We start from the raw sequence: 21,132 nt of genomic DNA on the forward strand, positions 1-21,132 counted from the left end.
ACCCTGAGATTTCACCTCACACCAGTGAGAATGGCTATGATCAAAAACTCAGGCGACAGCAGATGCTGGCGAGGATGTGGAGAAAGAGGAACACTCCTCCATTGTTGGTGGGATTGCAGACTGGTAAAACCATTCTGGAAATCAGTCTGGAAGTTCCTCAGAAAATTGGACATTGAACTGCCTGAGGATCCAGCTATACCTCTCTTGGGCATATACCCAAAAGATGCCCCAACATATAAAAAAGACACGTGCTCCACTATGTTCATAGCAGCCTTATTTATAATAGCCAGAATGTGGAAAGAACCTAGATGCCCTTCAACAGAGGAATGGATACAGGAAATGTGGTACATCTAAACAATGGAATATTACTCAGCTATCAAAAACAATGACTTTATGAAATTCATAGGCAAATGGATGGAACTGGAAAATATCATCCTGAGTGAGGTAACCCAATCACACAAAAACACACATGGTATGCACTCACTGATAAGTGGTTATTAGCCCAAATGCTCGAATTACCCTAAATGCACAGAACACATGAAACTCAAGGATGACCAAAGTGTGGATGCTTCACTCCTTCTTTAAAAGGGGAATAAGAATACCCTTGTGAGGGTATAGGGAGGCAAAGTTTAGAACAGAGGCTGAAGGAACGCCCATTCAGAGCCTGCCCCACATGTGGCCCATACATATATAGCCACCAAACTAGATAAGATGGATGAAGCAAAGAAGTGCAGGCTGACAGGAACTGGATGTAGATTTCTCCTGAGAGACACAGCCGGAATATAGCAAATACATAGGCGAATGCCAGCAGCAAACCACTGAACTGAGAATGGGACCCCCGTTGAAGGAATCAGAGAAAGGACTGGAAGAGCTTGAAGGGGCTCGAGACCCCATATGTACAACAATGCCAAGCAACCAGAGCTTCCAGGGACTAAGCCACTACCCCAAGACTATACATGGACTGACCCTGGGCTCCAACCTCATAGGTAGCAATGAATAGCCTAGTAAGGGCACCAGTGGAAGGGGAAGCCTTTGGTCCTGCCAAGGCTGGACCCCCAGTGAACGGGATTGTTGGGGGGAGGGCAGTAATGGGGGAGGATGGGAAGGGGAACACAGACAGAGAAGGGGAGGGGGATGTTGGCCTGGAAACCGGGAAAGGGAATAACATTTGAAATGTAAATAAGAAATACCTAATTTAATAAAGATGGAAAAAAAACCTGTAAATTAAAACAAAGTAGGAAGATGGTATAGCGTAGGCGGACACTCTCTTTTTAGTTGACTGGTTTCTTGCTCACCCTCTATCTTTTGTAGCAGTTTCTGAGCTGGGGGAAGGGCTGCTAGTCCCAGTAAGCTGATCAAGTCACTTAGCATGTCCTTCCTGTCAAGAGCTTTCTGCAGTTCTCTTGTTTGAAGCCCTTTACAACTTCATCATGGTTCTTTCTGTGGCCCTTTCTGCGCCAGCCGCTCTGGGGACTAAGAAGGCCTGCTCACTCAGCCCACGCAACCCACACAGCCCACACAGCCCACACAGCCCACACAGCCCACTCAGCCCACTCTGCCCTCACATACTTGCCTTTTTCGTGTGATGGACTCTTCCAGCCGTGCCTGGCAGCAGTCTGCAGCACCACCAAATTGAGCAGTGCACGGTTTCCTTCCCATGTCACCACTGGTTCGGGCGGGCAGTGTTGGAGCCAGTTCCTTCCCAGCTGGTCACTGCAGGGTACTAATGGAGAATCCCGGTTTCACATCCACTTCACACTCCTGTCTCCACAGCCTGCCCTGCTCTTGCAGTCTGGGAACGCACTGTGCGTTCAGGCCCTGGTCGCCGCTCAGCAGCCTGGTCAGTCTTTCTCCTCCTTGCTCTTCTTTCTCCTCCATCTTCATTTTTGCCGGGACCGAGTTATTTAAGCCCAGGCAATTCGTGTAATTAAAAACAACAGCAGCACCACCAAAACCCCCACCGGCAAGAAGTGTAATTTTTGTCATTTGTAAAATATAGGTTATAAGTCATACATTAAATTCACAGCACAGAAGCCTTCTAGAATGATTAGTCTTAAAATACAAAGGAACACATCTCCTGTCTTCAAAACAAAACAAACACCTGTCCTTGTCAACATTTTCCCCTTTTTCCCCACCCATAGGATCAGCAGTGGTTGTTTGGTTTGTTTTGTTTTGCTGTTTCAAACTCACTTGGTCCTTCCCCACAACAGGTTTCCCCCCTTTTCCTTTGCTTTCTTTCTGCTTTATCCTTTGCTGACACAGAGTAGAACTCATTAGTCTTCACGATACAGAAGATACTCATTTGATACTCAAGTAAAACAGTTTCTAACCCAGTGGTTCTGAGCTGAGGAAAGTTGACCCCTTTGAGATGGCACATCAGATAGGTACATTAGGATTCGGAACAGTAGCAGGACTACAGCTATGAAGTAGCAACATAAATAATTCTATGGGTGACGGTCACCACAACATACTAAAGGGTCACAGCATTAGGGAGGTCGAGAACCACTGCTGTGACAATATGTATTCATAAAATTTTTCAAACAGAAAAAATAACAAATGTGTAAAAATGTGCCTGAACAAATGTGTGTGCTCTCATTACTTACTTGTATCTCACATATGATAACATTTTACCTTACTTCTCCCAAGAAATTGTTAAGGAACACAAACTAAAACCCCATGCCCATGTACAAGAGCAAGGTCCTTAAAGTGGGAAATGATGATTTCGGAGTGGACTTGGAAGAGGTGGCTTCGTTCCACCACAGCAGTAAGTGCACTTGGGTGACACACAGTGTGCCTGTCACTGCTCTCCCTCCTTCTGTGCACTTATGAAGTCACTGAAGGCTGGGAGCCCTGTGCAGGGTGCCCGTAGCTGTTTGGCCTGGAACAAGCAGAGGCAGAGTTTGAAGCTGGGCGTGCGTGGCCTTAACGGTCCTGCACAGCACCTCTGCAATGTTAAGTGTTGAATCATGTTAGAAGCTTCAAAGTTAGTTTGGGTTTTCTTATCTCTAACATTACATTTTTTTTTAGAGACATTTGTTTTTTTTTTTAATGCTTGAAATTCATTTATTGTTGTTGAGACAAATAATTTTGTGACTCAGAATCTTCAGTGAGGCCATCTTAATCCTTTAAAATTGCAACTGCCATCTCTCATCATCAGGCCAAACACTCTGAACATACCCCATCAAATCTGATCTTAGAAATTGCAACTGTCAAATCAAACATTAAAAATTTATTCTTTTTACCCTGTGTCTTTGAATGCCTTTATGCCTGTTTATGTTTCCATCTTGCTACTTGAGCCTTGAATTATATTTTTTCCTCAAAACAGCACTTTGGACTAAAATTTAAGAGTGCATGTATTTTCTTTATATTAGGAGTTTTTAAGCTTGAAACTTCTTTCTATACTTTGAGGTATATTTATTGTTTGATATTATCTTATGCCTATTATACTTTTCAAGTGACTATTAAAGCTTTCTAGCTTCCTATAAAATAGTTAACCATGAATACCTTTTGTATGCGCAGTTTCTCAAAGCCTTTCAGAATCACAGGATTCTTTCAAATGACTAATTACTGCAAATCTGGTGCCTGTGTAATGTTATCCAGCAAGCAGCTGCTTCATATTGAAGAGAGGCTAAGAGCTCTTTTTGGTTTTGTTCATTTAAAATCATTTGCTTCTTATTTAATATCTGCAAAGAACGCAGTCACATCATCATAGAATGTGCTGTTGTAAATTCTGGATTGTTTCCATGGGTTCCGCCTTACATCTGCATGGTGTTTAAAGCCACTGCTTCCTTTCTCTCCCTAGTCATTCAGGGCCTTTCGCCTCATAATCCAATGTCATGCTGAATGACAGAAAATTGAAGTTGAATTTATTTGACTATAGAGAAGGACTGCACAGAACAATGCACTTATTTAAGAACTCCTTGCCTCAGAAACTGAAGGAGCTGTTTTGTGCAGGTGGCTTACACTCTCTGCTGCTTATCCTGACTGTGTTCCTTTATTTATTAAGGATAGGAACTGGGCATTCTGCTTCTGAAAACAAAGGATCCTGCTAGTCTACTTGAACCTTTATTAAGCCTGTGGGATGTGTACATATCATTCTGAACCACAGAGACACATCTATGTTTTTGTTTTTTTAAAATAGCCCTTAGCACTTCCTGATTACAAAAAAATACAAGCAAAAAAATGAAAAGCAGCCATGAAAATATATAAATCATCTCCCAATAACACACCAGGGGGCTTTTTACATTTTGAGTTTTTCATAATGAATTGTGTTTCCTCAGCTCTACGTGTTTTTTCTGCTTAAATAAAATGCTTTCTTGGTTGGCACTGCTTATATTTCTGTTTCTGTTTACTTAATGTGACAACCTTCATAGGTTCTTGTGTTTAAAGGGAAAACATTTATTACATTACTTTACCAATATTCAGAGCTGTTGTAAGACATGAGGTAAACAATCATAGGGACAGTGTCTCCCGTGCTGGTTAGACACTGTGAACCAAAGGCTAACCTATATTTATTCTGAAAGTGAGAGGGGAAGAGAAACGTGTGAGGAAAGAGTAACCCTTTGTAAAGAGCACACTAGCTTTGTCCTTATCCCTGCACAGGGGCTGTGGCATAGTTTGTTTTATTTGGAACCTGGTAAATTCTGGAACTCTGATGCATCAGCATATTGAAATGTGAGCCTCAGAATAGTGTTTGTTTTTATTTTATGTGCACTGGTGCTTTGCCTGCCTGTTATGTATATGCAAGAGTGTCAGATCTTGGAGTTACAGACAGTTGTGAAGCACCATGTGAGTGCTGGGAATTGGACTTGTGTCCTCTGGAAATGCAGTCGGAGATCTTAACTACTGAGCCATCTCTCCAGCCCTGTTTTCTTTTCCTTTCTTTTAATAGAATACTTTTTAATGTTACCAAAATGAGCTTGAATTAGTGGCTATTTTTAGCATATGCTACTCTACCAATTCTCAGGTAATTGAGAATTAATTACACAAAATTTACATACCAAGTTCTCTCTCTGGGAGTTTAAAGCTCATCAGTTTTAACTATTGCCTTAGAAATATAGTACACTTTATCATGGGACTCAGATCCACTCAGGATGATATCCTGACAGAAGCACCAAGGAGCATCCTGAAGAAAACAGGGTTGTTGTTGTCTGTGTTGTTTGCTCTGCGAAGGGCACCATATTTGTCTTTATTCTTTCACCACTAAAGTAATATTTCCCATTTTGTAATGTATATCTCTTTAAAGGTTCAGACACTATAACTGGCCTAGAACAGTGTTCACCACACTTCTTTGACAAACAGTGTTCGCTTGTGGGTTTTCTGTTTCAGGAGTCAATGTGAGTGAGAAAAATTTAGGGATCAGGCAAAACAACTCAGTTTGAACCACTGGATCACTTGGCAGCTTGCTGAATGAACTTACTTTCCTCTTTCCACTTATAATAATCTCTTCCTGGTAGCCATGACCACAAGTGAACACAGGCAGGGCGAGCATAGCATCTACCAGTTAGCATCAGCTCCTCCCTCTTGAGAGGCGAGTACCATGCTCAGCACTGGGGCATAGCATCCCACAGTGAGCACCAGCTCCTTGCTCTTCAGCGTGTGTCAAACCTGCTGCAGCCTGTCTGCAGCCTACTGTGCTTAACTACACAATGACGTGGTACGGAACATTCCAAATACAGTTTCCGGGTTGCGAAAGATTTTTACTAAAAACTATATTTCATATTATTTTCTCTTTTGTTGGAGTGGATTGGTGTAGTACATGTGTTAATAAACTTGAGTTGTCCATGCCATGATGAATATACATTTCAAAGTAGGATATACCTGGTGCAAAATTTTACATGTTGATTAAAATAATCAAAGATAATCTATCTGAAAACATGGTATTTATAAAACTAAAGGTTTTTATATAAATACCTAGAAAACTCTTATGAGAACATTTGCTTAGAGTGAATTTGCTTTCTGATTTGAGGAACCAGCTCATTAGATGGATGGATGGATGGATGGATGGATGGATAGATAGATAGATAGATAGATAGATAGATAGATAGATAGATAGATAGATAGGAAAGCGTGTTGAAGATTTACATAGAAGTTTGGTGTGTGAGTATGGCTTCATTAAAATTTTCAAATTTACTATGAAAGTAGGATATTAAAATGTTTGAGGTAGCTAGAATGTAAAATTTTAATAATCCCCTTGTTTTGAATGACTTTTTCTGTAAAACTGGTTAGTCCATTTGTGTAGTCTCCTTTTGTACCTTAAACGATCCCAGGGAGTTAAGTGGAGTCAAGGTTCAGACCACAGCCCTCACAACAGCCAGTAGGCAGGACAGAAATAAGCCAAGACTCATCACACACTACACATGGCTTCTGGAATAATCCTTCTCAAATACTCCCTAAATTTCCTAGTTGAAGACTGGGTGGAAACCGGTTGCCCACACAGTGTTCTTTGCCTTTTGAAGTTATAATGCTGTTTAGATGCTACTCAGAGTTAAACTATCAACCATGAGCCTGGCACGTCATTTTTCTTACATTTCTATCCAGAGCCTCAGTTTGGGAACAGAAGCTCAGACAGCCAAAGGTTTTAAGAGATGAGCCATGTGATCAGAAATGTGTGGAGTGTGCCAGCCGCACAACTTTCCTTGAAAACACTAGATGGTTAGCCTGTTAGGTGCTTCCAAATAAGCCTGACACATGAAGGGAGAAAAGGCCAGTTGTGTGGGCTGTTGTGAGGGCCACGGACGTGTTGCATAGAACAATACAGGCAAAGGGGAAGAGCAACCTGTGTTGCTCTTAGGAGGTTAAGAGAAATTTCAGAGGGTTCAGTTGAGTTTAGAAAAGCACTAGATGCTAGTGTAGCACTAGACATTAGTGTAGTGGTAGCTTCTGGCTCCCAGCTGGTCGCATGCATGCATCCAGGAGCTATCTGGATTCTCGAATGGAACACACACACACACACACACACACACACACACACACACACACACACACACGTTTTTTTTGACATGCTGTGACTAGCTCAAAGGCTGGGCACATCTAAACCTTACCCTGATACCTCAGGCCCAATCGGGGAAGTGGCCAGTGGCTACTTGCCCAAATTCTTACATGACTGGTTAGCTCTCTCTCCAGAAGCTCTTCTACCCCAAGTCTTGGTGATTCCCCGTTCCTCCAAAGCAGTATAGCTAAAAACTACCCCTACACACTAGTGTACTAATGAACATGCTGTGTCGTTTCAGATTTACAGTGTCAAGTAGAGGCCCTTGGGCTGAGACTTCAGAAGACAGTGAAGGAGCTGGACAACTGTAAAGAGATGCTCATGTAAGGTGTAACACTAAACAGCTGTGAGAGTGGCTTGCCCATTGATGTGTCACAAAACTAAGACTTTGGAAAGACGCCAGGGTGTCATCTTCAGGCAGTGGTTCAGTTGTAGGTGATGGTCTGCTGTGGCTTCTTGTGGTTCTGTTGTAGCCTGAAATGAGTATTGGTGGACCTGTCACCCTTTTAACTCAGTAAAGTGTTTCTGTCCCCCGGGAAAGAACCTACGAGTTGTTTCTTGACCTCTAGGCTGGGATCAAGTAGAGAAGGTTACCTAGCTGTGCACCAGTGATTTCTCTTGATGTTCAAATGGAGTAATTCTCTCATTTTTCCTTATATTCATTTCTTTACTGCCTACAACATTTCATTTAAATTTTCTCAATTGTTGTTTCTTAAAATTTCTAATTTTAAGTTCAAAACAGAGCACTTTTAAAATGTTGATTATGTTTTATGAAAACAAGGAGAAAATGCTGGAAATCAAATGATAAGAAAATGACCTTATAAAATGTCCAGAGGTGGGCTGGAGAGATGACTCAGCGGTTAAGAGCACTGACTGCTCTTCCAGAGGTCCTGAGTTCAAATCCCAGCAACCACATGGTGGCTCACAACCATCTGTAATCGGATCTGGCGCCCTCTTCTGGTGTGCCTAAGACAGCTACAGTGTACTTATATACAATACAATACATACATACATACATACATACATACATACATACATACAAATATGCTCAGGCATATTTTTTAAAAAATGCCCAGAGGTGAGAAAGTAGCCCAATGGGTCAAACACTTACTGTGTAAACTCCTGGGTTTTGAATACCCAGTGCCCACTTAAAGCCAGGGATGCAGCACCTGTCTATAACCTCACTGTTTCTGTTATGACCTGAGAGCCAGAGGCAGGAGAGCCTTTAGAATCCACAGCCAGCTTGGCATATGTGAATGCAAAAGAACAGAGACGATGTTGCAAACATGGTAGAAGGCAAGGACCTCCACATGTACACCACACCATACACATGCTTACACACACAAACATACACACACAGAGGCATACAGAGAGAGACAGAGAAAGAGAGGTAATATACACATATAAAAACTACCCAGGGCAGTATTTGTTTTAAAAATAATTTATTTTAGGAATTTGAGAGACTATATATAAACATGGTGTATCTATATTATAATGTTAAAATAAAATGCACATGAACTTTGAAAGAAAAGTACACCACTTTTCTCCTTGATGTATAGTCTAGGAAACTGGTTTCAGTAACTGTCGTCACAAGGCTCAGTCTCATACAGATAAATATTAGGATGCTTAGCAACCTAATGTCTGTGTTGACCATGGCTATGCCTAAGAACAACGTGTTTAATCAAATACTGAACAACATAAAAAGGAGCAAACTCCAGAAATGTCTAATGAAATTAGTGTATAGTTAGATTATTTGTAGCAAGTGCTTTGTTTTAGGGAAACAAGAAGTTAATAGTACAATATGGCCAGAGGTTTGGTTACCAGGGTAGGATGCTAAGGTAAAGTGGTGAGAAAGCAGGGAATTCTTGGTGCCTTTCTTCCTCAGGCACAAGAAGTAAGTTTCTGTGAGATAAGAAACATGAAAAAGAAACAAGACAGCAATTGCAAAAATAAAAAGTCCATGTTCTGTCTATAATATCAGAAGACTGTGTCCATATGGAAGTCTTGTGGAGACAGCAGCCTCATCAGACCACAGCCACGGTGGAACATTTGCTTCTTTTGTTATTATCACTACTATTGTTGCTATTACTACATTTGTGTGTCTAAGTGTGTGTGCACGTGCACATGTGTGTGCACTAGCACATGTCTACATGTATACAAATGTGCATGCACACGTGTGACTGTTCAAAGCACATGCATACTATGGCACAGTGCAGACGTCCGAGACCAGCTTATGAGACTCAGGCAGTTCCCTCCTTCCATCATACATGTGCAAGGGCTTGAACTGAGATCCTCAGGGTTGGAGAGATGTGCCTTTACCTCTGAGCCATCTCCTTGCTGACCCAACCAACCCCTGCCCCTGGAGCTCAGGAAGTGGAGAGGGAGACTGCGGAGACGCTGCTCTTTAGAGGACCTAAATTTGGCTCCCAGCACTCAACATCAAGCAGCTCAGAAAATCTGCAACTCTAGCTCCAGGGGAGCCAACTCCTCTGGCCTCTGTGGGCACCTGCACTCACCTAGAGGTACACACACACACACACACACACACACACACACACACACGTTAAAATCAAATAATAAAAAATAAGGTTGAGAAGAAAAGCTGAGGCAGTCAGCCTGGGACTAGAAAAGTGTGAGCACCTGAGTAAGCTGAGATTGAATCTGGGATCATGCCACATGATGCTGCCACATGACGCTTACAGGTAGGGTCTTGGGAAAGTAAGATGGGAGCAAAAATGGAAAGGTCACTGGTTGATACACAAACTGAGATTTCAAGAGCCATTTCATTAACATTAACATAAGCCTTGTGCTGTTTGCCTAACTGTACTTTTAATATTTGTAACCTGAGTACTGAGAAGTGGTGGGAGTCAAGGCAGAGCAGGCCGAGGAGGAAGCGAGTGGCCTCGTGACAGTCCATCACACTAACTGCTCACAAGGGAATTGCCCTAGGATTGCAGGAATACTGTGCTGTGACATCAGCTTACAGAAGCGCTGCTTCCCACCCACCCGCAGGAGAACTGCTTCTGTGAAAACTTGGAGCAAGTGCCCACTTTTAGAAAACATGGATTGTAAAAGAGCCACTTACGGGGCCCCTGGTGCTAGAGACCTTGCTCTGTGCATGTCTGCACTCCTCATCTGTCTGTGCTCCACCTGCCTTCTGTGTGCTGCTTGGGGTAAAGGGGGGTAGAGCTGGGGAGCATTTGGGATCAAAGCCCAGGAGTCTCACTATGCTCAGAGCTCACCAGCTCTCTACACATGTTATTATTTATTAGGTTAGAACCGAATTTGTGTTCTGACCAATGATAAGTTTGAATTTAAAGTAATTTATTCAAAGATCTGATGTACAGGGAGCAGGAGAGATGGTTCAGCAATTAACAGCAATGATTGTTCTTGCAAAGGACTAGGGTTCAGTTCTACATGGTGCCTCACAGCCATGTCTAATTTCAGTTCCAGAGGATCCAGAGCCCTCTCCTGACTTCTGAGGACATTAGACATACAAGTAGCATGCATATATACATGCATATATGCATACATGCATCAATAAACACTCCAGATAGGGAACTCACTACAGACCAAAGTATGGATACCATCCACATCGAATTGGTGTAACAATGAGTTTCTTGGGGTTACTTTCGGGAGCAGAAATGACTCAAAGACAGCTATAGCACCAAAAATCTCCCTCACATTAGTGGCAGCTCACAAAAGCTGGAAACCTCGAGTATACAGCACAGCCTGCAGGCAACAGGTGGGAGAGTGTCTTTCCCAGGTAGTTTAGTTGGTCTGAACCTTTTTAAGGTAGATTAATTATCTGAGCTCTGTTCTGGTGGCTTAGTTGGTCTCCGCTCTTCCAAGAAGCTTGGCTGTTCTCTGGCTTCTTTTAGAAACCTTAGCTGATGTATGAATCAGGGTTCTCTAAAGTAATAGAACTTAAAAAATGAATCTCTCTAATTATATATAAAGGATTATAATTATTAGATTGATTTAGTGGCTGAAGTCCAGCTAATCCAACAATGGCTGGCTGTGAACAAAAAGTCCAAGAATCCGGTAGTTCCTCAGTCCAGAAGACTGGATGTCTCAGCTGGTCTCCAGTATATGTTGGCATCCTGAAGAAGTAAGCTCTAATTCCAGTGAAGCAATGGACTTGCTAGCAAGATGAGGGCAAGCAAGCAAACATCAAAGGGTTCTTCTTTCATGTCCTTACCAAGGCTACCACCAGAAGGCATGGCCCAGATTAAAGGTGTGTCTTCCTACCTCAAGATCCAGATTAAAGGCCTGTGTTTTCCTACCTCAAAGATACAGATTAAAAGTGAATCTACGTCTTCAAATTAAGCAAAAATCCCTCCCATTTCTAGATTTTAGTTAATTCCAGATGTAGTCAAATTGGCAACTAAGAATAGCCATTACAGGTGATCTGCCTCTTCATGTAGCTCAGCTGGTCTGAGAGTGACTGTCCATCCTTATGATTTATATACTTGGGGAGGGTGCTAGTGAATCTGGTCAGTTTCAGGGACTTCCTGAAACTTTTGAGTTGTTTACTTCCTAAGCTTAACTAGTTTCCCCGCAGGATTGAATGTTTTACTTCCGTTTAGAATGTCCTGTATTTTAAGGAACTTTCAAGATGGAATGTTTTATTTGGAAGCAAATTGGTATACAACAATGGGCTACAGCATATATTTAAGACCAGCCTGAACAACTTAGACTGTGTCTCAAAATGAAAATTAGAAAAAGGGCTGAAATTAATGCATAGTAGTAAAGAATTACCTGGCATGCATAAGATCCTAGGCATTATTTTTAATATATTTATATGAAGATGTAAAATATATTTGCATTATATTCATATATTATCAGCAATATTATCAAGGGATTTGATGTTGCTGTAAATGTTAACTATGCACACATATATCAGGATAAAAAATATATATGTAGATGTACTGAGTGTATATGTATGTATTAGCATAAAAGCAGATAAATAAGACATGAACAACTACCATAGATGAGAACTTCTCAGGAACTTTTGAAAGATGATGCATAGAAAGGACAGTAAAGGGGTTGATTCTATTGAGCCATGAACAAGAAGTGTACTGTCAGTGGTAGTCTACAATAGGCAAGCTTTTTATCAAGTCCATTAGGAAGCCAAGACCTAGTGAATCCTAAGGAGTTGTTAAAAATTCGTCTAAATATTCCCATGCCATGATCCATTTTGGCATATAATGTGGAGGTGATCATATTCTGTGCATATTCTGATGGTTATATAAGGGGAGTCCCTCTGAGGAATCACATTTGGAATACTTAAGCCAGATGACCCATCATCGAAAGCTTCCAGTCAGTCAAGCCAGGGTTTACAGAGGCTTCCCTACCTGCTCAGACTAAAGCAATGCGTATAGGGATTCATAGCCCGAGACAGAGCTCACGCCACACAGCAGGTAGCAAACTCTGTGCCTCACCACACCTCCAAGGATAAACAGGAAAGCAGACAGACAGACTTGGAAGCCAACTGTGAACACAACAAAAATTCACTAAATATATGACAAAAACTGCTCCAAGCCCCATCCTACTCCTCAGAGTGACTAGGAATTCATGCAATGAGACTTAAGAAATTCAAATTAGCAACAGAATACATTGAAGCTAGTAAAATTGATATTCAAGTATATCCAGAATTATACCTATAAAAGAAAAAATAACTATTAGGAAAAACAAGCTATTAGGAGTTGAGGGATTAAAGACGTGAGCATAAAATTATCCCTTTCATATTGAGTATGAATGTATACACTTGACATGGGTTTACGTGAACTGAAAACATAATTGATATAATTATTAACAGTTACCTGTCAAGAGTACACAGGAATGAGTGAGGTTTGTGTAGTATGCTTATATATCTCCTGAAGATTGAGTTATTTTCATGAGTACAGTAAAAGAAACAAATTCTTTGAAAAATTGTGGAATTTGTCAATTAGTTATTAGTATAGTAGTTGTCTACCCCTCATCCACAAGGGTTATGCTTCAAGACTCAATGCCTAGCAAGCTGCAGTAGCATGTTCTTTTAAGCATGGCACACGGAAAGCAGAGGCACATGGATCTCTGTGATCTCTAGGCCAATCTGGTCTACATAGTGAATTCCAGGACAGCCAGAGCTACATGGTGTACCCTGTCTCAAACAAAACAAAACGACCCTGAGTTCTAAACCACCACAGTTAGTATTGAAACCCACCCCACCCTCACCCCATCCCCACCCCCACCCCACATAGTTTTTCCTGTTCCTTCCTCATTTACTTTTCTACCATTGTGTTAAAAGATCATGACCAAGCATTTAATTGGAGCTTACAACCTCAGAGGGTTGGAGTCCATGATGGGGGAACAAAAGCAAGACAGCAAAAACAGCTGAGAGCTCACATATTGATCCACAAACAGGAGCAGAGAAAGGGCACACTAGGAATGGCAGTAACCTTTGAGACCTCAAAGCCCAGCCCAGCCCACCCCACCCTACCCCAGTGACATAACTCCTTCAACAAAACTGTATCTCCCAATCCCTCCCAAATGACTCCACCAACTAGGGACCGTGTATTCACTCATCTAAGCCTATGGGGTCACTCTCAGTCCACCACCCCTGTCTGCCCATGACAAAGTTTAATTTATATATTAAGCACAGGATAAGATAGTAATAATGCAATGAAAGTTATAGGAATAAGCACTCTCTCAGATCCTATGATACTGTGTTCACTATCTTATGAGATACTTACAAGGACTACCTGACGAAGTGTGGTAAGTGACATTGTACTATGGTCCTGGGCTGCTATGTAAAGATTTCTTAAAAGCAGCCACTGTGTTAAACAGCAGTAGATCTGATCGCTGAGCAGAACCAAGATAGCATGAACAATGTGAGCACACAGGACAAAGCGATGACTACCCTTGGTGGGAGGGGTGGGACATTAGAGTTCATAGTAGTTGTCAGTTGTGAGCAATTTAAAACTCACTAATTAGTTCTGGAACAGTTTATTATTTTTTTAACTGCAGTAGAGTAACAGCAACTTCAGAACACAAAACCACAGACATGGAGAGAGGACCACCGTATGTCTAAAATGGTTACACAAGACACATGTTCTAATCTCTGGTGCATGCTTATGTTTGATCAGCAGCTACCACTCCTCACTTAGCAGTCTGTGCCACAATAGGCTTCTAACGCTCATGGGTACCAATGTGTGAAGCTGCAGCCTGCCCTTTGACACAGCTGGACACTCTGACATACAAGCTTTTGCTCTTATTAGCATATAACTGTTAATGTTCTGATTTCCCAGTACCTCTGTAATGACTTGTGAGAATTTTTTTGTCTGTATGTGACCTGGTGACATTCTGCTGTACTATGTCACTCCTTGTTACATGGTCTTATCTCAAGTACTGTCCTCGTTTGCTTTCTGTTGCTGTGATAAACACCGTGACCAAAAGCGACTTATAGAGGAAATGGTTTATTTGAACTTATTGCGTGCAGTCCATTATAAAGGACAGTCAGAGCAGGAACTCAGAGCAGGAACCTAGAAGCAGGAATTGACACGGAGACCATGGAGGAATACTGCTAGTTGGTTTGCTCCCCCGGAGGCTAAATCTGCTTTCTCCCACAACTCAGGACTACTTGCTAAGGTGTGGCACCACCCACAGTGGGCTAGGCCTTCTCACATTAATATTAATCAAGAAATGGCACAGGTCAATTTAATAGGGTGTTTTCTCAGTTGAAATTTCCTCTTCCCAAATACCCCAGCTTGTGCCAAGTTGACAAAAAAACTAATGACAAGGGTGGTATCATGATGCGGGCAATGATGCATGGGCCTGTCTTGCCCTGCAGACTGTCTCCAGGGCAGCAGCTCCATCTCCCTCCAGTGATTCTGTCTTCACCTATGCACTTGAAGATTGGAAACCAGCAGAGCTCATACCTGGGGCTCCCTACTAAGCTATGTCCTAGTCAGGTTTAACCCTTCTCTTCCCAGCAGTTGAGGTTGCTTGAAACCTTTTTCTCTGGTTCTTAGAGCCAAAAAGACTAGCATTTTCTGCCAGAGTTTTAATTCCCCTGCATGGTTCTTACTGAGACAGTCCCCAGGCTTAAAATGATGTCAAAAGGAACAGCTGGATTCTATAGTGTCACTTCATCCCAAGGTCATTTTCCCTCTGGAGTCTCCCCACTTTTGGTCAGTTCCCCAAACTATAAGGTGGGATCTCACTTGTTTTTTGTGGAGTTTGTTTGATTATGTTCAAAGAGCATACCCTTATTAATTAAATATGACCCACCTGGCAGGTGTTGACTTGAATAAGTGCATCTTTAAATAATAACAATGTGAATATTTTAAGATATGGAAAATATTTAATTTTGAAATAATGAATTTTAACTACTTCAAAATCCTTTGCCTTAGGAAAAAATCTAATGATGCTAATAACTGTGAAAGAGAACTTAGAAAACTGAAGTTTGAGTCCATTATCTCTGAGTCAAGGTATATACTGAAAACTTTTAATAAACATTTTAATAACTATACTTAAGCCATATTTTAAAGATCATCTTATTAAGAATGTGCGTGCTATTTTCTTGCATATGTAATGCCTAATTGTACCCCTAATACTTCACAGTTGTTCCTTGCTTCTGTCTCCGCCTACAGTGGCATTGCTACCTTTTTCGTTGCGGTGACAAAAGCAACTTAAGGGGAGATGAGTTTGTTTTTGGTTCACAGATTAAGAAGGAAAAGTGTCAGTCCATAGGATGGCGGACACATGAAGTGAGTAGTCACGTAGTCAGGAAACATAAATGCTGGTGTTCTGTTTGCTTCTCCTTCTCTCTCAGCATGTGCTGTGATAGTGCTGGGGTAGTTCTTCCTCCTCTATTAAACCTTTCCCAGAACAGCCTTATAGATACCCTAAAGAAGTCTTTCCATGATGACTAAGTCCTGCCAACCTGACCTGAAGATGCACAGAAGCAGCTCTGCCCCGTGCTAACTTGATCTCCAAATGCATTACTGTTAACAGCTTAGCATTCCACCCTGTCCCCTGAAGTCACTTTTTCATCTTGGGATGCATACCCTAGTCTTTAAAAATCCCAAGACTTTCCCAAAATCCAAAATCTTGTGAGACTTAAGGCAGTTAGTCTGGTTAAGAAAGCAATTATAAAATAAGAAACCAATTTGCATGCTTCTAATATATAACACCACAGTGTAAGCATTCACATTCCAAAGGGGGAGGAACAGAATTGCGGCAAGGTAAAACCTAACTAAAGTAACTCAAACCCACCAAGACAACACCACATCCTACAGTACCACGTCACGCATGTGGGGCTCGTGATAGAATGATCTGGCCTTCCACAGCACCCGTCCCTTCAAGCCTACCTCCTACAGTACTTGTAACCTTTCTCCTTCCAGGCTTGCAGCTTCCTCAGCAGGCACCCTAGGATCCTGGCCTCTCTAATACCGTGCAATCTCCATGGCAACATAGGCTTCACCTTCACAGCTTTGCCCAGAGTCTCTTGGTGAAAGCCTCCAAGACCTCCCGAGAACCCTTGTATTTTGCGTGCCTATAAGCCCAGTACCAGGTAGATGGCACTGCCTAGTTCTGCTGCTAACTCTCTTTATCACATGTCCGAATCTGAGAAAGTGTTTTCCAAACTTATTGTTTTCAAACTGGGAATCCCTTCAGGGGCCTTTTCAGTCCAGCTTCTCTTCTAAGTGAATATGCATTTTCACCATTTGACACCTATGATGTGGGTGCTGGGGGCACCGGTCCCATTTTCCCATGAGTATAGTTTGAGGCTTGTCTTGAATGGTCTGAGTCTCTAACAGTTACAACTATTGTGTCTGCCGTTGCCTTGCCAGCGACTTTAAACTGACAGTCCTTCACAAAAGCACACGTTTTTATGTTGTTCTGCTTGGCTTGTCATTCCTTGTCACAGTGAACAGTGACCACGGCACAGCCTGACTCTTCTTCTGCCCTCACATTTTCTCAACCAAATGAGTCTTTGGTTTTGAATCTGGCCTCCTCCAAGTTCTTGGGGCATGAGGGAAACTGTGTTCTTTTCCAGAATCTTACATGAATGGCCCATTCCTTGTTCTTCTCTGAGAGCTCATGATCCAAGGTTCCACTGTCTGCATTGTGAGAGTTTTGTTTTCTGCTAGAGTGGTTCCTTACATCTTGCTCATAGCACTCACAGGTCCCTCTTGTCCTAACTTCCAGACTCTTTCTCATTCTTTCCACAAACCTGTCCCCAACCCTAAGATCCACACGCTCAGTTTACCTCACTCTTTGAATCCAATTTTCTGTCCCTTTTCCCATTGTCATGAACAGAGTAAGTATTCCCATTCCAAACAGGAGGAACAGAATTGTAGCAAGGTAAAATCTAACCAGAGCAATTCAAACCCGCCAAGACAACACCAAACCCTACAGTACCACATCACATGTCACCTTTAAAAAGGTAACTTAAGGATGCAAGGGTTTGTTTGAGCTCATTTTTAAGAAGACAGGGCTCATTATGGCAGGGAAGACATGGTAGCAATAGCATAAGGCAACTAGTTACAGCTTACACAGTCAGAAAATAGAGAGCAGGGAATTATGGGAACTCAGATTCCATTTTATTTTTTCAGCCTGGACCCTAGGTCATGGAATGGTGTTGCCTATGTTCATAGTGTTCTCTATATATCTTCCCTCCTTGCTTAAAACCTTTCAGGAACACCTTCATAGACACATGCAGAGCCCATGGTGAGTCAGTCCAGCCAAGTTGGCAATGAAGATTAGCTATCACGATGGGGAGAGCACCACAGAATTAGCCATGTTCTTAGCATCTTTGTTTGTTTTTTTTTTTTAGTTATACTATGATCAAACTTCAAATGAAAGTTCTATAAAATATAAAATCATACTATAACTATGAAATCATAGTATCTAATGCATGTTTGAGATATTTTTTATTCCTTTTAGGCACAAAAGGCTACTTAAAGAAAAAGAAGACTCTTTAATTACTTGTCAACAACTATATAAAACCGTACAGGAAGAGCTGACTACAAAAGGGAGACAAGAGGAAGATATAAAGCGAAGAATCAACCTTGCCGAAAATGAACTAGAGATGACCAAAACGCTCCTGCTTCAGACACAGGAAGAAATTTTAACGCTGAAAAATGAAAGGTGCAGTCGAGAATACTTCCTTAAAAATGCTACCTTTAGATAAGTATTCACTATACATTTAAAACCCCAACATGGATGTTACAATGACATTAAATTCAGGGCTTAAGACACATTTCACACGTAAGTTTATTGAACTTCATTACCACACTTCTAAGTGATCAAGCTGAGGCTCGGCCTCATTAACTGCTGTATGAAGCCTTCAGTTGGACAAAGCACAGATGGGGTTCGGGTCGTATGGCTCTCAGAATTCTACTCAGCATTTGATCATTTGTGAACATTTATAATGTTATCAAACATTGGTGGAGTCTGTTTTTAACAAAAATGTTTGTTGGCTTTTTACCACTCCTCCTTTTTAATGGTTCCTCTCTAGCTGTCCTTCTGAGGTTTCCATAAAGGCAGCGTCACTGGGACTGAAAGCATCCGGCCCAGACTCTCATGATACTTTGTTCAGGTCATTTGCCTTGGAATTAGCATTTTCTGTAATGACATTTCAGCTCTGCTTTCTTTCTTGTTTAATTTGCCTAGAATGTCTTCATTCATCCTTTGTTTTAATTGTATGTCTAACATATAGCACAAAATTTGAGTTTTCCCTTTGATTTTTTTTAAATAGGGATGAAGAGAACATTCTTTTGTACATATTGATCTAATTTTTACATTCTAGAATAATACAAGCTTTACACAGACAGAAGAAGGCCAGAAGATGGTTAGTAAAGGCCTGGCAATCTGAAGGTGTTGTCAGTGGGACTGATTTTTACTTTTTTATTATTCTTTATGCATAGGAAGCTGATGATTGGTTGGCTGTTTGTCATTATATAATTTAAAATTTTTATTTATTGCGTTTGGTGTGTGTGTGTGTGTGTGTGTGTTCATGGTTTGGGGTTTTGTTGTTGTTTGTTTGTTTGTTTGTTTTTGGAGCACTAACTCCTCAAAGCATCATTTTTATAGCTTGTTGTCACCATGTAGATACTCAGCAAACATCTGTTGAATTCAGTATTATCTGATTATGTAACAATTAATCCTTGGAGTCATTCCATTTTGATGTCATTATCAGAGTATAGCATTACCAGAGGACGGGCTTAATACTATCTTCAATAATATAACAAAACTTTCTCCCCAGACTCACCATTCTCTCTGGTTTCCCATTCATCAACAGCTTCGAGAACGACACACTTGCCCAGCTTCTTGTGCCATCGCACACGTGCTGTTTTTAATGGAGGCAGGAGCTGTGGCAAAATCAAAATTATCTCTTTGATTGACAGTGTGAAGACATCTCTAAAAGAACAACTTGTGAAACGGGACTTAAAGCTGTTGTTTTGGCATTCTGGTTTGACGTTTGTTTGCAGTTACATTTTTAACTGTAATTAAGGGAATCTAAAATTTTGCATTTATATAAGAAATTAGAGTCTCATTTTCTCTTGAGGCCGAGAATTTAAAAGTTAGCTTTTAAAATAAATATCCTTAATTGCAAGTATATCCTAATTTGCGTATTGTGTCAACTCTGAAAATGTTAATTTAAAAAAAAAATGTGGAGAGATTGAAGGGCAGAGTGGTGGAGACGGCCACAGCTCCATTTGAGAAGCTTGCAGAAGATCATCATGACTCACTGCAGACACTCCATACCGGCACAGCTCGCACTAGCTCGGCCACTTGTGAATCGTATCACCTCAGGGATTTGCTCTCTGGCCTTCATTTCTTCTAACATTGGGGGAATTGTATAAACATATTTCTAAGGTGTGATAAGAGCCATTGCATCAAACTCGAGCAGCTCCTGACACACAGCAGGCACTCGGTACTGCTAGGCAGCTAGGTATCTGCTAACTGGATGAGGGTGTATTTCATCTCCATCAAACCGCTGATTACAGGATTTGAAACTGGGAAGCTCCTCCCAGTTTTTTAGGGCTTCTGACTTGCTGAAAATAGGAGCTGGGAGTACAGTGGCTAAGCAAGATTCTGATGGAAATCTCCGTTATGTGATTCTTAGTGAACTCAGGTTTAAGACTTAAATCTGTGGTGTTTCCTCTAACTAAAACATCATCATCTCTGGAACCAGTTCTGAAGAGGTTCGGTATCTACTTGAGTGCAGCTTTAGCTTTTGAGAGACAGATGGACCTTTATAACTGATATTATTCTCTTCCCCAACTCCTCTAGGTTTCTAACAAACTGTGGTCAGAGTTGGTCCTTTTAACTTGTTTCTATACAAGAATGCTTTCCCTTTTCACTGTGTTGTAACCTTAGTGTGCAAGTCCCTCCATGGGTATACTGCCTGAGTGTGGCTCATTTGGGGAGTCAGAATTGATCACCATTATACACACTATTCTTTTCAAATTCTATTCTAATCAAGGGAGTTCCTAGAATGCCACGTATATGCCTTCTCTCTTTATCCCAATAAAGACTTCTTTCTTAGAGCCAGTAACAGAGACTCAGGAATCAAAGAGGTAGAAAGGTCTTTATTCTAGTGAGCACAGGTTCAAATAAAATTTCCCTCACAGTTGTAAATTCATAGGATAAGAGTTTACTTAAAACTCCTTGTTCTTTGTTCGACTGTCCCAACAGACTTCCCAATTCCTTGTAAATTTAGTACATCTTGTTTACTTTTTAAAGCTTTTTTGAACCTGGTCCGATTTCAGCTGCTATAGCCTACCAAACCTGAAGGCTTTGTTGTAATGAGCAGTGTTTTGTTCATGAGGAGACTGAATATGGAATGTATTTTATTAAAACTGGTTTGAGGGAGGCTGGAATCTAGACATCTCAGATACTCAGTACTATAAACTGATGACATGACTGCTTCATGGTTTGGGAAAGGGAAGGGATTTTGTTAGAGGGGGGGCTGGGGGAAGGAGGCAGGGGCAGAGGCAAAGAGAGGCAGAGGCAAAGAAAGAGGGGCAGAGAGACAGAGAGAGGCAGAGGGGCAGAGGGGCAGAGAGGCAGAGAGGCAGAGGGGCAGAGGGGCAGAGGGGCAGAGGGGCAGAGAGGCAGAGGGGCAGAGAGGCAGAGGCAGAGAG

At 41.5% G+C, this 21,132-nt stretch overlaps 1 protein-coding gene across 14 annotated transcripts in view; it reads left to right on the top strand.

The window, feature by feature from the left end:
• Window positions 1-21,132, top strand: part of Lekr1 (leucine, glutamate and lysine rich 1) — a 176,721-nt gene that overhangs the window by 99,975 nt on the left and 55,614 nt on the right. For 6 of the 14 annotated variants that reach the window (XM_087626828.1, XM_087626818.1, XM_087626812.1 and 3 more), the window contains 3 exon segments: window positions 7,233-7,314; window positions 15,388-15,465; window positions 17,927-18,130. In XM_087626828.1, the coding sequence (XP_087482954.1) occupies window positions 7,233-7,314; window positions 15,388-15,465; window positions 17,927-18,130 (364 nt within the window). 14 annotated transcript variants of the gene reach the window in all.

The sequence above is a fragment of the Rattus norvegicus genome, chromosome 2 (genome assembly GCF_021556685.1).
Source record: "Rattus norvegicus strain SHRSP/BbbUtx chromosome 2, alternate assembly SHRSP_T2T, whole genome shotgun sequence".
Taxonomy (NCBI): Eukaryota; Metazoa; Chordata; class Mammalia; order Rodentia; family Muridae; genus Rattus; species Rattus norvegicus.